This window comes from Primulina huaijiensis, chromosome 11 (genome assembly GCF_012295235.1).
Source record: "Primulina huaijiensis isolate GDHJ02 chromosome 11, ASM1229523v2, whole genome shotgun sequence".
In the NCBI taxonomy this organism is placed as follows: domain Eukaryota; kingdom Viridiplantae; phylum Streptophyta; class Magnoliopsida; order Lamiales; family Gesneriaceae; genus Primulina; species Primulina huaijiensis.
Window position 1 is genome coordinate 6,977,124 of NC_133316.1, and position 12,588 is coordinate 6,989,711.

Here is a 12,588-nt window from a genome sequence, read left to right on the forward strand (position 1 = left end):
CACGATCTGAATTCAACAAAAACACGAATATGAATATGAATATGTTAATATGTTGATATGAATATGTTTAAAAAAATGTTTACATTTAAAATTTATGCATTATCTTTAAAATGTTATTTTAAATACAAGTATTTTTCACTGTTGCATGTGATCTGTATTATGTATGACTTGTTATCATGGATATGACGTGTTGAGTCTTTAGACTCAATAGGTGTGATTGGTGCATGTGAGTATGATAATAATGTTGAGGGAGGCTTGGATGCCTAATCTGACTGGACTAGAGGTGCACATAACCCGAGGACCAGCGCTTCTATTTTCCGCATTCAAGTTTATGATTATGCTAAAAGACTTTTACGACTTTTATTTAGACTTTTGAGTGGTTTTTGTAAGGATGATACTTTTCAACATTTATTGCTTTTTAGGTTTGGTAGACCGTTTACAATTGCATGTCTTAACTATTTCCTTTGGATTTCAATTACTAGTTGGTTGTATTATTTTAAAATGGTGCAAAAGTGTTTTGTGTATAGGTATATATGATGACCGAAATTTGTGAGAGTTTTTTTTTTAAAAAAAAAATTTCTAAATCTTTTTAAGCAAAACGAATAAGCAGACGTTTCAAATATATTTATATACATGTGGAGCATCTGTGCTTTGTAAGCACGGATGCTCCACGGTGGTCCACGTCTGTAACGCCCCGAAAATTTAAAGATCCACGCGAACCACATGCATTTGAATTATTAAATTCTCTTGTATTTTAATTAAATGTTTAATTGCATGAATTAATTATGTTGTGCATAGTTGCATGTTTAAAATATATTTTTCAACATGGTTGCAATAAAATTGTATTTTAAGGAATATTCAAGTGACGATCGAGGAACGGGGGCCGAAGGCTGAAAAACGTAAAATGTTTTTATTAAATAATTGTTTTTAATTATTTAAAATATGAGTGTTGCTTTTTAATATTTTTGAAAATATGGGGTTTAGAGGTGATTTTATACGCCGGGACGTAAATTTTATCGGTGTTGGTTTTTCAAATAAAATACGAACTTTTTAGCAATCCGGCTAATAAATTCAAAAATTTATTTTTACCAAAACTTTGTTAATATTTTATTTAAAACCTAATTAGACTAATGGGCTTAATTTAATTGGCTTAATAGGCCTAAGGCCTAGTTAGTAATTTAATTAGTGTATTTAATAGATATAAAGCACTTAAAACCCTACCCATGCAATTCAGTCTCACGGCAACCACTCCAAAAATTCAGAAACACTCTCAAAACCACACGCAGCACACACACACAACTTTTGAAGGGGAAATTCGAAGGTGCCAAGGGGAAACAAGCCAAGGTTTCGTCCCGTTTTTCGTCGTCAACGTTATTTCGTGCGTATTAAACGCAAAGGCACGCCATACATCTCTTTTTCTCATCCATCATATCATGTTAATGTTTTAATTATTGGATGCATGAAGAACATGATTTATTATTCAGTATTTTCGAAATATTGCATGCACACATGAGGAAACATGATTTTTGAATCCAAAAACTTGTATATTAATTGGTTAAGAGGCTGCCATGACCTAAGGTAAGATCAAGAGAGGTTTTTCAATGTTTTAAAGTCACACATACACGCCTAAACCACCCCAAAGTCGAAGGAAATAAGCCATGCGAAAACTGTAAGTTGCTGTCAAGGGTTTGGGGTGAGCGGGTTCAATGGATAAGGGGTTGGCTTGGGTCAGGGCTCGGCTAGGGTCAGTCATGGGTTAGGGGGAGAGTCCTAGCCAAGCTAGGACTTGAGTTAGGGGCTGGGAAAAGAGTCCTAGCCATGCTAGGACTCTACCGAGAATCTGGGTAGATTGTGTGCAGAGGTGCGCAGCTTGCTGGGAGGGAAGGGCTCGGTCCAAGGATTAGGGGCTAGGCTAGGGCGAGTCCTTAGGGTCCTAGGTAGGTGTACTTGATGGGGGTTCAGGGTCTGGAGCGCCGGCTAGGGCCACAAGCACCGAAACTTAGAGTCCATGCACAACTGGACTCTCGGCCAGCTTAGGGGTAAGGGAAAGGGGGCTCGTTTTTGTTGTGTGGGCTGGTTTCTTAGTGGTTTAAGGGTCTAGTAGGTTAATTTAGGATGTTGGTCAAGTTTTGGACCAACATGGTTCGGGGGTAACTCGTAAAAATCGAAAGTTGGCTCGGGGTCGAAGTTTAGGTGTCAAAATAGGGTCTGTAACTAAGAAAAAATTGAAAAACGGCTCACGGGGGGCGAGTCATGGTTCATAAGGGATAAAATAATATAAAATGACTAAATTTAGAATTTAGGAATTTTATATTAAAGTTTGGGATTTTTGGGGATTAAAATATCGTCAAAACAATTAATTAATGATAATGAAAAAGTATGATGTTTAAGATAAATAAAATTATGGGAAAATTAATTTAGGCTTAAATAATTATTTGGGACATGTTAGAGTCAATATATTCAAGAAAGAGTCAAATTCGAGGAATTTTACGTCTATGGGTAAAACGGTCTTTTTTACACCTAGAAATTAGTAAACGTCATGGCAGTGCCTTAAATGCTATTTTTATGATATTATGATTATTTTTAAATGTTTATGAGATGTTCATGATTAAATTATGATTTTTAAATGTCTAAGGGATTTTTATGATTTAAAGAAGACATTTAAAAGACATGTTGCATGTTTGGTTTCAAAAACAAAATGTTATGTTATGCATGATTTTTTTTATAAAGTGATGAGATTATAAATGTTGAAGGAAGTGAAGTAATTGTGACTAATTCGATAATGTTGGAGATGTCGTGAGGGTTATGGTCCCAGTGGGAGCCCGACGATCGTGTTTCCAACATTGCGAATATGTGGTAACGGTTATGTGGTAACGGATTTGTGGTAACGGTAAGAATGGGAATATCGTGAGGGGAAAAGGCCCCAGAGGGAGCCCATTTATGGGAAAAGGCCCCAGAGAGAACCCCGAAGATCGTATTTCTATTCGAATAATGATAGGCCAGGGCTCAGTTGACCGGTGAGAGTGTTGCTGGTGTCCCCCGCCGCCCAGTACTGTGGTTACAGGTAGATGGATCCATCGACTCTTATGATCACGATCAAAAAATTCACAATTAACGATCTGAATTCAACAAAGGAAAAGGAAAAGGGAAAAAGAAAATGTTTATGATCATGTTAAAATGTTTTTATGTCATGATAAGGAAAAAAGGAAAAAGATTAAGATTTATTTATGCATGTCATAAAATGTTATTTTTACCTAAAAGTATTTTCACTGTTGCATGTGGTTTTATATGTATTATTTGTTATAAATATTATGGTGTGTTGAGTCTTTAGACTCACTAGGTGTGATGGATGCAGTTGAATTTGAGGGAGGTCTTGACGGATGAACTGTCTGGAATGAAGGTGCACACAACCCGAGGACCAGCGCTTGTACTTATTTCTGCACTTATGACTTATGAATCATGATTTATGATTAAAGATTTTAAGACTATTTATTTATGCTTTTTGCGAGATTTTTGAGAGGTTTAGTATGGGCTATTCTTTTCAAATTATTGCTTTTTAGGGTTGGTAAAACAGTAGACGATTTCATTTTTTTGACTATTTCATTGATTTCTAAAAATGCTAGTTGGTTGATGTTTTATTTTAAAGAGAAAAATATTTTATAAAAATATTTTTGTAAAGGCCGAAAATTATAGAGGAAAAAAAATTCCTAGTACTTCAAAAGCAATAAAAAGGGCAGGACGTTTCAGTTGGTATCAGAGCAAAGGTCCTGTAAAGGGTTGTGCCACCATCAGCGCCAGAAAGATCAGTCGTCAAGCCTCAAATTTGTAAGTTTTTACTTGCTTATTATGATTCAATATGTTGTTATCTGCATAAGTACATGAATTATATGTTCACGACACATGTTTAATAGCATTATGAGGATATATGTTTTATATTCATTAGAATTTTCATACGTGATACGATATGAATTAAGAAAGTATTTGATTTCAACGCATGTTGGCTTCGTAGTGGAATTGGACTATGTTGATTTTTTTGGGTTTTAGTATTGACGTTTTACTTTTTGGGCTATAAGTTAATCATGAATATCATGAATGCTTTGGGACACGTAGATTTTTCTAAAAAAATACTGATGACTCATGGGTATTAATTGAATTAATTTTTGGGAATTAGACGTAAGAAATAAAGATTTAAGGATTTGCAACGACTTGGGAGTAAGAAAATGTATAAATTAGGATTTTATGTTTTGATGAAAGGTAAGACTGGTTATGGAATTGATTTTTTGCTAAATAAGTTTAAAATTATCGAAAGTATGTTATGGGAAACTCGTAGAAGAGAATTAAGAATGCCAAGAACTTATGGGTTAATCGTAAGATTTTTGAAATTAAGGACCAATTAGGATGATTTTTGAGGAAATTAAGAATTGATTTTTGTGATTTTTAAAGAATTGAATGGTTTAAATGGTAAGAATTTTGAGGATTTAGACTTTTTAAGAATATTTAAAACCTTGGGACATCTTGGTTATAGGATTATAAGGAATTGGAATCAAGGGTTTTTAAGAATGAATCAATAATAGGCTTGAAAATCTAAGCGTAAGCGGATACGTTTGGGATTTTAAGATTGAAATTTGATAGGTTGACGAACATTTTGGGTATAAATTAAGAAAAGTAATATACGATAAGTTTGGTTATCCATCTTCTAATATTGGGAATTGTAAGGAAAGTTGTGATTCGAGGTTATAATAGTAACATCACTAAGTCATTATGGGTCTTTTTAAGTTACAATTCGCGAATCAGGATTTAGAAGAAAATTTATTTGGGATCAAGAGGACGTAAGGACATTTTTAGAACTTAAGTTTTATCATTGTAGCGCAGCGGAAGCGTGGATTTTTGGGATACTAGAACTAAGTCTAAACTTTGGGTTATTAAGGATAAGCGAATTTCGAGGACGAAATTCAATTTAAGGGAGGAAGATTGTAACGCCCCGAAAATTTAAAGGTCTACGCGAACCACATGCATTTGAATTATTAAATTATCTTGTATTTTAATTAAATGTTTAATTGCATAAATTAATTATGTTGTGCATACTTGCATGTTTAAAATATATTTTTCAACATGGTTGCAATAAAATTGTATTTTAAGGAATATTCAAGTGACGATCGAGGAACGGGGACCGAATGCTGAAAAACGTAAATGTTTTTATGAAATAATTGTTTTTAATTATTTAAAATATGAGTGTTGCTTTTTAGTATTTTTGAAAATATGGGGTTTTGAAGTGATTTTATACGCCGGGACGTAAATTTTATCGGTGTTGGTTTTTCAAATAAAATACGAACTTTTTAGCAATCCGGCTAATAAATTCACAAATTTATTTTTACCAAAACTTGTTAATATTTTATTTAAAGCCTAATTAGACTAATGGGCTTAATTTAATTGGCTTAATAGGTCTAAGGCCTAGTTAGTATTTTAATTAGTGTATTTAATAGATATAAAGCACTTAAAACCCTACCCATGCAACTCATTCTCACGGCAACCACTCAAAAAATTCAGAAACACTCTCAAAACCACACGCAGCACACACACACAACTTTTGAAGGGGAAATTCGAAGGTGCCAAGGGGAAACAAGCCAAGGTTTCGTCCCGTTTTTCGTCGTCAACGTTATTTCGTGCGTATTAAACGCAAAGGCACGCCATACATCTCTTTTTCTCATCCATCATATCATATTAATGTTTTAATTATTGGATGCATGAAGAACATGATTTATTTTTCAGTATTTTCGAAATATTGCATGCACACATGAAGAAACATGATTTTTGAATCCAAAAACTTGTATATTAATTGGTTAAGGGGCTGCCATGACCTAAGGTAAGATCAAGAGAGGTTTTTCAATGTTTTAAAGTCACACATACACGCCTAAACCACCCCAAAGTCGAAGGAAATAAGCCATGCGAAAACTATAAGTTGCTGTCAAGGGTTTGGGGGTGATCGGGTTCAATGGATAAGGGGTTGGCTTGGTCTTGGCTTGGGTCAGGGCTTGGCTTGGGTCAGGGCTCGGCTAGGGTCATTCGTGGGTCAGGGGTCGAGTCCTAGCCCAGCTAGGACTCGAGTTAGGGGCTGGGAAAAGAGTCCTAGCCATGCTAGGACTCTACCGAGAATCTGGGCAGATTGTGTGCAGGGGTGCGCAGCTTGCTGGGAGGAAAGGGCTCGGTCCAGGGATTAGGGGCTAGGCTAGGGCGAGTCCTTAGGGTCCTAGGTAGGTGTACTTGATGGGGGTTCAGGGTCTGGAGCGTCGGCTAGGGCCACAAGCACCGAAACTTAGAGTCCATGCACAACTGGACTCTCGGCCAGCTTAGGGGTACGGGAAAGGGGGCTCATTTTTGTTGTTTGGGTTGGTTTCTTAGTGGTTTAAGGGTCCAGTAGGTTAATTTAGGATGTTGGTCAAGTTTTGGACCAACATGGTTTGGGGGTAACTCGTAAAAATCGAAAGTTGGCTCGGGGTCGAAGTTTAGGTGTAAAAATAGGGTCTTTAACTAAGAAAAAATTGAAAAACGGCTCACGGGGGGCGAGTCGTGGTTCATAAGGGATAAAATAATATAAAAAGACTAAATTTAGAATTTAGGAATTTTATATTAAAGTTTGGGATTTTTCGGGATTAAAACATCGTCAAAACAATTAATTAATGATAAATGAAAAAGTATTATATTTAAGCTAAATAAAATTATGGGAAAATTAATTTAGGCTTAAATAATTATTTGGGACATGTTAGAGTCAATGAATTCAAGAAAGAGTCAAATTCGAGGAATTTTACGTCTAGGGGTAAAACGGTTTTTTTTACACCTAGAAATTAGTAAACGTCATGGCAGTGCCCTAAATGCTATTTTTATGATATTATGATTATTTTTAAATGTTTATGAGATGTTCATGATTAAATTATGATTTTTAAATGTCTAAGGGATTTTTATGATTTAAAAAAGACATTTAAAAGACATGTTGCATGCTTGGTTTCAAAAACAAAATGTTATGTTATGCATGATTTTTTTTATAAAGTGATGAGAATATAAATGTTGAAGGAAGTGAAGTAATTGTGACTAATTCGATAATGTTGGAGATGTCGTGAGGGTTATGGTCCTAGTGGGAGTTCGACGATCGTGTTTCCATCATTGCGAATATGTGGTAACGGATTTGTGGTAACGGTAAGAATGAGAATATCGTGAGGAAAAAAGGCCCCAGAGGGAGCCCATTTATGGAAAAAGGCCACAGAGGGAAACCCGACGATCGTATTTCTATTTGAATAATGATAGGCCAGGGCCTAGTTGATCGGTGAGAGTGTTGCTGGTGTCCCCCGCCGCCCAGTACTGTGGTTACATGTAGATGGATTCATCGACTCTTATGATCATGATCAGGAAAGTCACAATCAACGATCTGAATTCAACAAAGGAAAAAGAAAAGGAAAAAGGTAAAGGAAAAGGGAAAAGGAAAATGTTTATGATCATGTTAAAATGTTTTTATGTCATGATAAGGAAAAAAGGAAAAAGATTAAGATTTATTTATGCATGTCATGAAATGTTATTTTTACCTAAAAGTATTTTCACTGTTGCATGTGGTTTTATATGTATTATTTGTTATAAAGATTATGGTGTGTTGAGTCTTTAGACTCACTAGGTGTGATGGATGCAGGTGAGTTTGAGGGAGGTCTTGACGGATGAACTGACTGGACTGAAGGTGCACACAACCCGAGGACCAGCGCTTCTACTTATTTTCGCACTTATGACTTATGAAACATGATTTATGATTAAAGATTTTAAGACTATTTATTTATGCTTTTTGAAATATTTTTGAGAGGTTTAGCATGTGCTATTCTTTTCAAATTATTGGTTTTTAGGGTTTGTAAAACAGTAGACGATTTCATTGATTTCTAAAAATGCTAGTTGTTTGATGTTTCAAAAGCAATAAAAAGGGCAGGACGTTTCAACGTCACTCTAATCCGTGCTTCATTTGTGCGGATTAAAGTAATTTTGTTTTGAATTATTTTTGAAATATTTTTAAATTTTTAAATTAATTATAAAAAAAACTCGTGTATATATAATATTAACTGTTGTGTATAGTTGTACTGCTATTTCTACTTTAAATAAACTCTCAACAGTATTATTCTAATTTTTTTTTTTTTTTTTTATTTTTTTCCTGCTCGCCGTCTCCGCCGTCGGCCGCCGGGAAATGGAGCTCCGGGTGATTTCTGCTTCTCAACTACTTTACACTTAACTACATACGAGGCTTCTTGTTTTTCATTTTTACTTTCCTTTTTAAATTTACTGGTGGTATAATTAGCTACTAACTGTACGGTAGATTTACTTTGTCGGATCTAACCGTGAAATTTTCCTAGATCTGAAGCTAATTTTGGGGATCGATACATATTTAATCTGGATTATTTCCCGCCGTGATTCAATTTTGGTGAGTTTGTGCTTTTTCCGTCTTTTTTGGGTTCATTAATTTGAGCTGATAATTGTGGAAATATGTGTTTTTTTAAGTTAGTTCTGCTACTGGGGTTTGTTTTGGCTTAGATCTGTGGTTAATGGAAGGGTTACGGTGAAATTTTTTGGATTTATTTATTTATTTTTACTACCGAAACTGAATTTTGTTGGAAATGATTTGACCAGGGTAGACTTTAACGAGAATTGATCGTAGTGCAATTATGTTTAGTTATTTGTTAGGCTCTGTTCAAGAATTTGCTGCTTTTTACGGTTTGTTGAACTTCGCTGCCAGCATGAACTACATCCCTTTTAACCAGAATCGAACTGAACAATAATGTATATTTTCGGGTTAGATAATCTTTTGGTCTGTCCAATTTAGGATAGTTATTTTGCATGGATCTGTGAATTTTACTTACTTTGCTTGAGAATCATGTTGTCTTCACAAAGAGTGGAACGATGGGATCTTTGATTGGTTTTCCACAATTTACGTAACAGGTTAACAGATTGTTATCTAGCCTGTAATTTTCTATCTAGAAGTTGCGTTTGAGTTAAATTCCAAGTCTCAAAATTGGGATGGAATCCAACGTAGAGGAAGCACTTAGAGCTAAAGCAACGGCTGAGAAGCATTTTATGCTGAAAGATTTGTTGGGTGCTAAAAGTTATGGTTTAAAAGCTCAAATGCTGTGTCCTGAACTGGAGGGCATGTCTCAAATGGTTGCCACATTTGGAGTCTACCTTGCTGCTGAAACAAAAACTAATGGAGAGCCGGATTTTTATTCAATTCTTGGTATGGATGTCACTGCGACCAAGTCCAAATTAAAGAAACAGTATAAGAAGCTGGCGGTGCTGCTCCATCCTGATAAGAACAAAACTGTTGGAGCTGATGGAGCATTCAGACTTGTCTGCGAAGCGTGGACACTTCTATCTGATAGTGTTAACAGAAGATCTTATGATCAACGGAGAAATTCGTTTGCCAGGAACAATTCATTGGCTGGTGCTGATGACAACTTCTACAAGTCTTCAGCTTCCCATGGTAGACTCGATTCATTTTGGACTGTATGTACCTCCTGTCATGTTCAGTATGAGTATCTCAGGAAATATGTGAACAAGCGACTTTCATGTAAAAATTGCCGTGGTGTCTTCATTGCTGTTGAAACTGGGTTAGCTCCTGTGGATGTTTCTTTACCATATTGCACATACCCTTGTGTGCCGGAGATTGGGCATGGAAATCACAACTCTGGGGTTAAATATATTCCAACTACCTCCGCAGATGGTGCCCTTAATGGGACTTCAGGACATCATACAGGATATAGACCTGAATTTGTCTCCCCCAATATATCATTTCAGGGTAGCTCATCTGCAAACTCTGTTAGTGTTTTTGATCATAATGGATTATCTCCAGCTTCCTTTGTCTTCTATCAATCTGATGGGGAAGCGAAAAAAACGAAGGCGAATGGAAGAGATCAGAAGTTAAAGCCTACTGGTCATATGTCCTCTAAGGGTTATACTGTTGACAATGAAGTATTAAAACCCAGGCGGGGTAGACCTTCCAAGAAGAGAAAATTGGATTTGGGAAGCACATCTGTCAATGGGCATGAAGAAACGAGCACAAAATTTGCTTTAGAAGCAAAACTAGCAAATGAAAATGAAAGGTTGAGGGAAACTTCTAAGCTTTCCTCCACATTGGAGACATCTAGCAAACGCTATTCAGTGGCCCCTGCATTTGATTTGAGGCAATTTTTAATGGACGTTGCGAGGAAGGAAATTCGTGTGAAACTAGACGAGATGAGAGTGGCTTCTGAATCAGCAGCCGCAGAGGCTGAGAAAAGAAATGTGCTGGAGGCTGCTAAAGTCTCAGGTTCAACTGGTTCAATGCATCAACCAGAAGCAAAGAGAACTGTTTCCATGTCAATAACAGTTCCAGATTCGGACTTCCATGATTTTGACCAGGACAGGTCAGAGGAATGCTTTAAACCAAAGCAGATCTGGGCCCTGTATGATGAAGAAGATGGTATGCCTCGCTTGTATTGTTTAATTCGTGATGTCCTCTCCTTGAAGCCATTTCAGATTTATATAAGCTACTTGAACTCAAGATCTGATAGTGAATTTGGGTCTGTAAACTGGTTGGACTCTGGGTTTACCAAATCTTGTGGAAGTTTCAGAGTGTTCAATTCGGAAATGGTGGATCAAGTGAACATCTTCTCTCATCTTCTCAGAAAACGGAAGGCTGGTAGAGGAGGTTGTGTGAGAATCTATCCAAGAAGAGGAGATATCTGGGCAGTATACCGTAACTGGTCTCCATTTTGGGACCGAACAACCCCAAATGAAGTGAGGCATCAGTATGAAATGGTTGAGGTTTTTGATGATTATTCTGAGGAACTTGGTGTTTGGGTAGCCCCTCTAATTAAACTGGATCGATTTAATACGGTATATCAAAGGAACCCAGATAATGATTCCATTCAATACATTCCGAGGAGAGAAATGTTACGGTTTTCACACCAAGTGCCATCTTGTTCCCTTAAAATTGAAGGTACCGACTTGCCTGAGGGGTGCTGGGATCTTGACTCTGCTGCTATTCCAGATGAGCTTCTTCCACGGGAATCCGAAGTTTGCAACAATCTAAGTGTTTCACAGATGGACATGCCCGTTGAAAGATCAGATGAACAACAATATCTGGTGAAACCTAAAAGGTTAAATCAAATTGAAAACTTAGTTTCCGCTGTAACTGATGAGCCTCAGGAAGCATACAAAATGTGCGTGGAAGAACGACTTCTGGTGGGGGGGCTTCCACAAACTGTAGCTGAGCACCTTCAGATTGATTGAATCTAAGGACCCCAACTAGATACGGACTCGACGAAAATGGAAGTGCCGAACAAAGCAGAAACTGGATTCCAAAGGTATTTATTTGCTTTGAGAGATTCAAGCTGTACAGATTTATATACAAGATTAGATACTATTCCCGAGAGGGAAAGTATAATGATTAATATTGATCCTTGCTCCTAATGCTTTAGGGAGTTTGTTTTTTTAATGCATCTTATCAGCAATTTAATTTGTAACTTGATTTCTGTTTCTATAGAATGATTTTTTATATTTCCCTATTTCACGTTCATTATAGTGGTTTATGTGCTACTTTTGACATTTTTTTCTGAAATGTGGTAGAATTTCTCAAATTTATTCGTTGTGTTTCACTCTCTTTGTTCTCTTTTCTGGTCTTCATTGGTATTAAAAATTGTGAGGGGCTTTCACTAGAATTCAAATATGAATTAAAATTGGAAATTCGATGTACCTACCTATAAATGTAACAAATGAAGCTTGACGTGGAAATATAAATTAGAGAAAAACCGTTGGGCAAATCCGATTATATTTATATGGGATATGGTAACTTTCATTTCAAAATATTTAACCATCTTATTTCTGATGTTATCTTTGATTTATTCCTTAAATATGAGAAATCTGTCGTGTTTAATTTATTTTAAAACAAAATGTTTTACAAATTGTAATATAAAAATTTTGATTTTGAATTTTTTTTTAACTTCAAAATGATTAATAATCTACTATTTTTGACACGCTTGTTGACACGTTCTCGAAGGATGATATACTGTACGCCAACGCACACATTTCTTTTTTCTTTTTCTTTATCATTAAACAAAACTTTTAAAATCTGAACTGAATTATACATCTATGTAGGTCAAAGTTGAGCTAAATAATATCAGATTTGAGCTCAATTCGCTTAAAATATACATAGGCTCGAGCTAGCAAGTCAAGCGATAATATATCTGTGCAGTAATTCAATATGAGATGACATGTAACAATAATAATGTACCGTTACGAAAATATCTTGTTAATTGATTATTGGGATATCATGTTCTCGCACCCAAGACGCCGCAGAAGTTTAAAAATTTTTGCTTGGGCGTCGTGTAATTAAAACTTTCATTCATAGGGTGTTTAAAAGTTATATCTTCGCATATTAAATGCTGGACTCCAAACTATTCTGTGCGAGGCAGAGATTGTCCTTCTTGTAATTCTCTACGAACGACTCTTCCTTTGATCGCCTAATTAGATCCACGATCAAAAGCTGTATTCTTTCGCTTGGATTGCACTAGTAATTCCAAACGATTTTGC

The 12,588-nt window shown here is 35.9% G+C and overlaps 1 protein-coding gene across 1 annotated transcript; it reads left to right on the forward strand.

The window, feature by feature from the left end:
* The first annotated feature begins 8,113 nt into the window (after window positions 1-8,113).
* On the forward strand, window positions 8,114-11,584 carry LOC140988647 (uncharacterized). Its single transcript, XM_073457681.1, has 3 exons — window positions 8,114-8,224; window positions 8,379-8,446; window positions 8,962-11,584. Exon 3 carries the CDS (start codon window positions 9,040-9,042, stop codon window positions 11,287-11,289), a length of 2,250 nt encoding a protein of 749 aa, XP_073313782.1. The 5' UTR covers window positions 8,114-8,224; window positions 8,379-8,446; window positions 8,962-9,039; the 3' UTR covers window positions 11,290-11,584.
* Window positions 11,585-12,588: the final 1,004 nt, after the last annotated feature.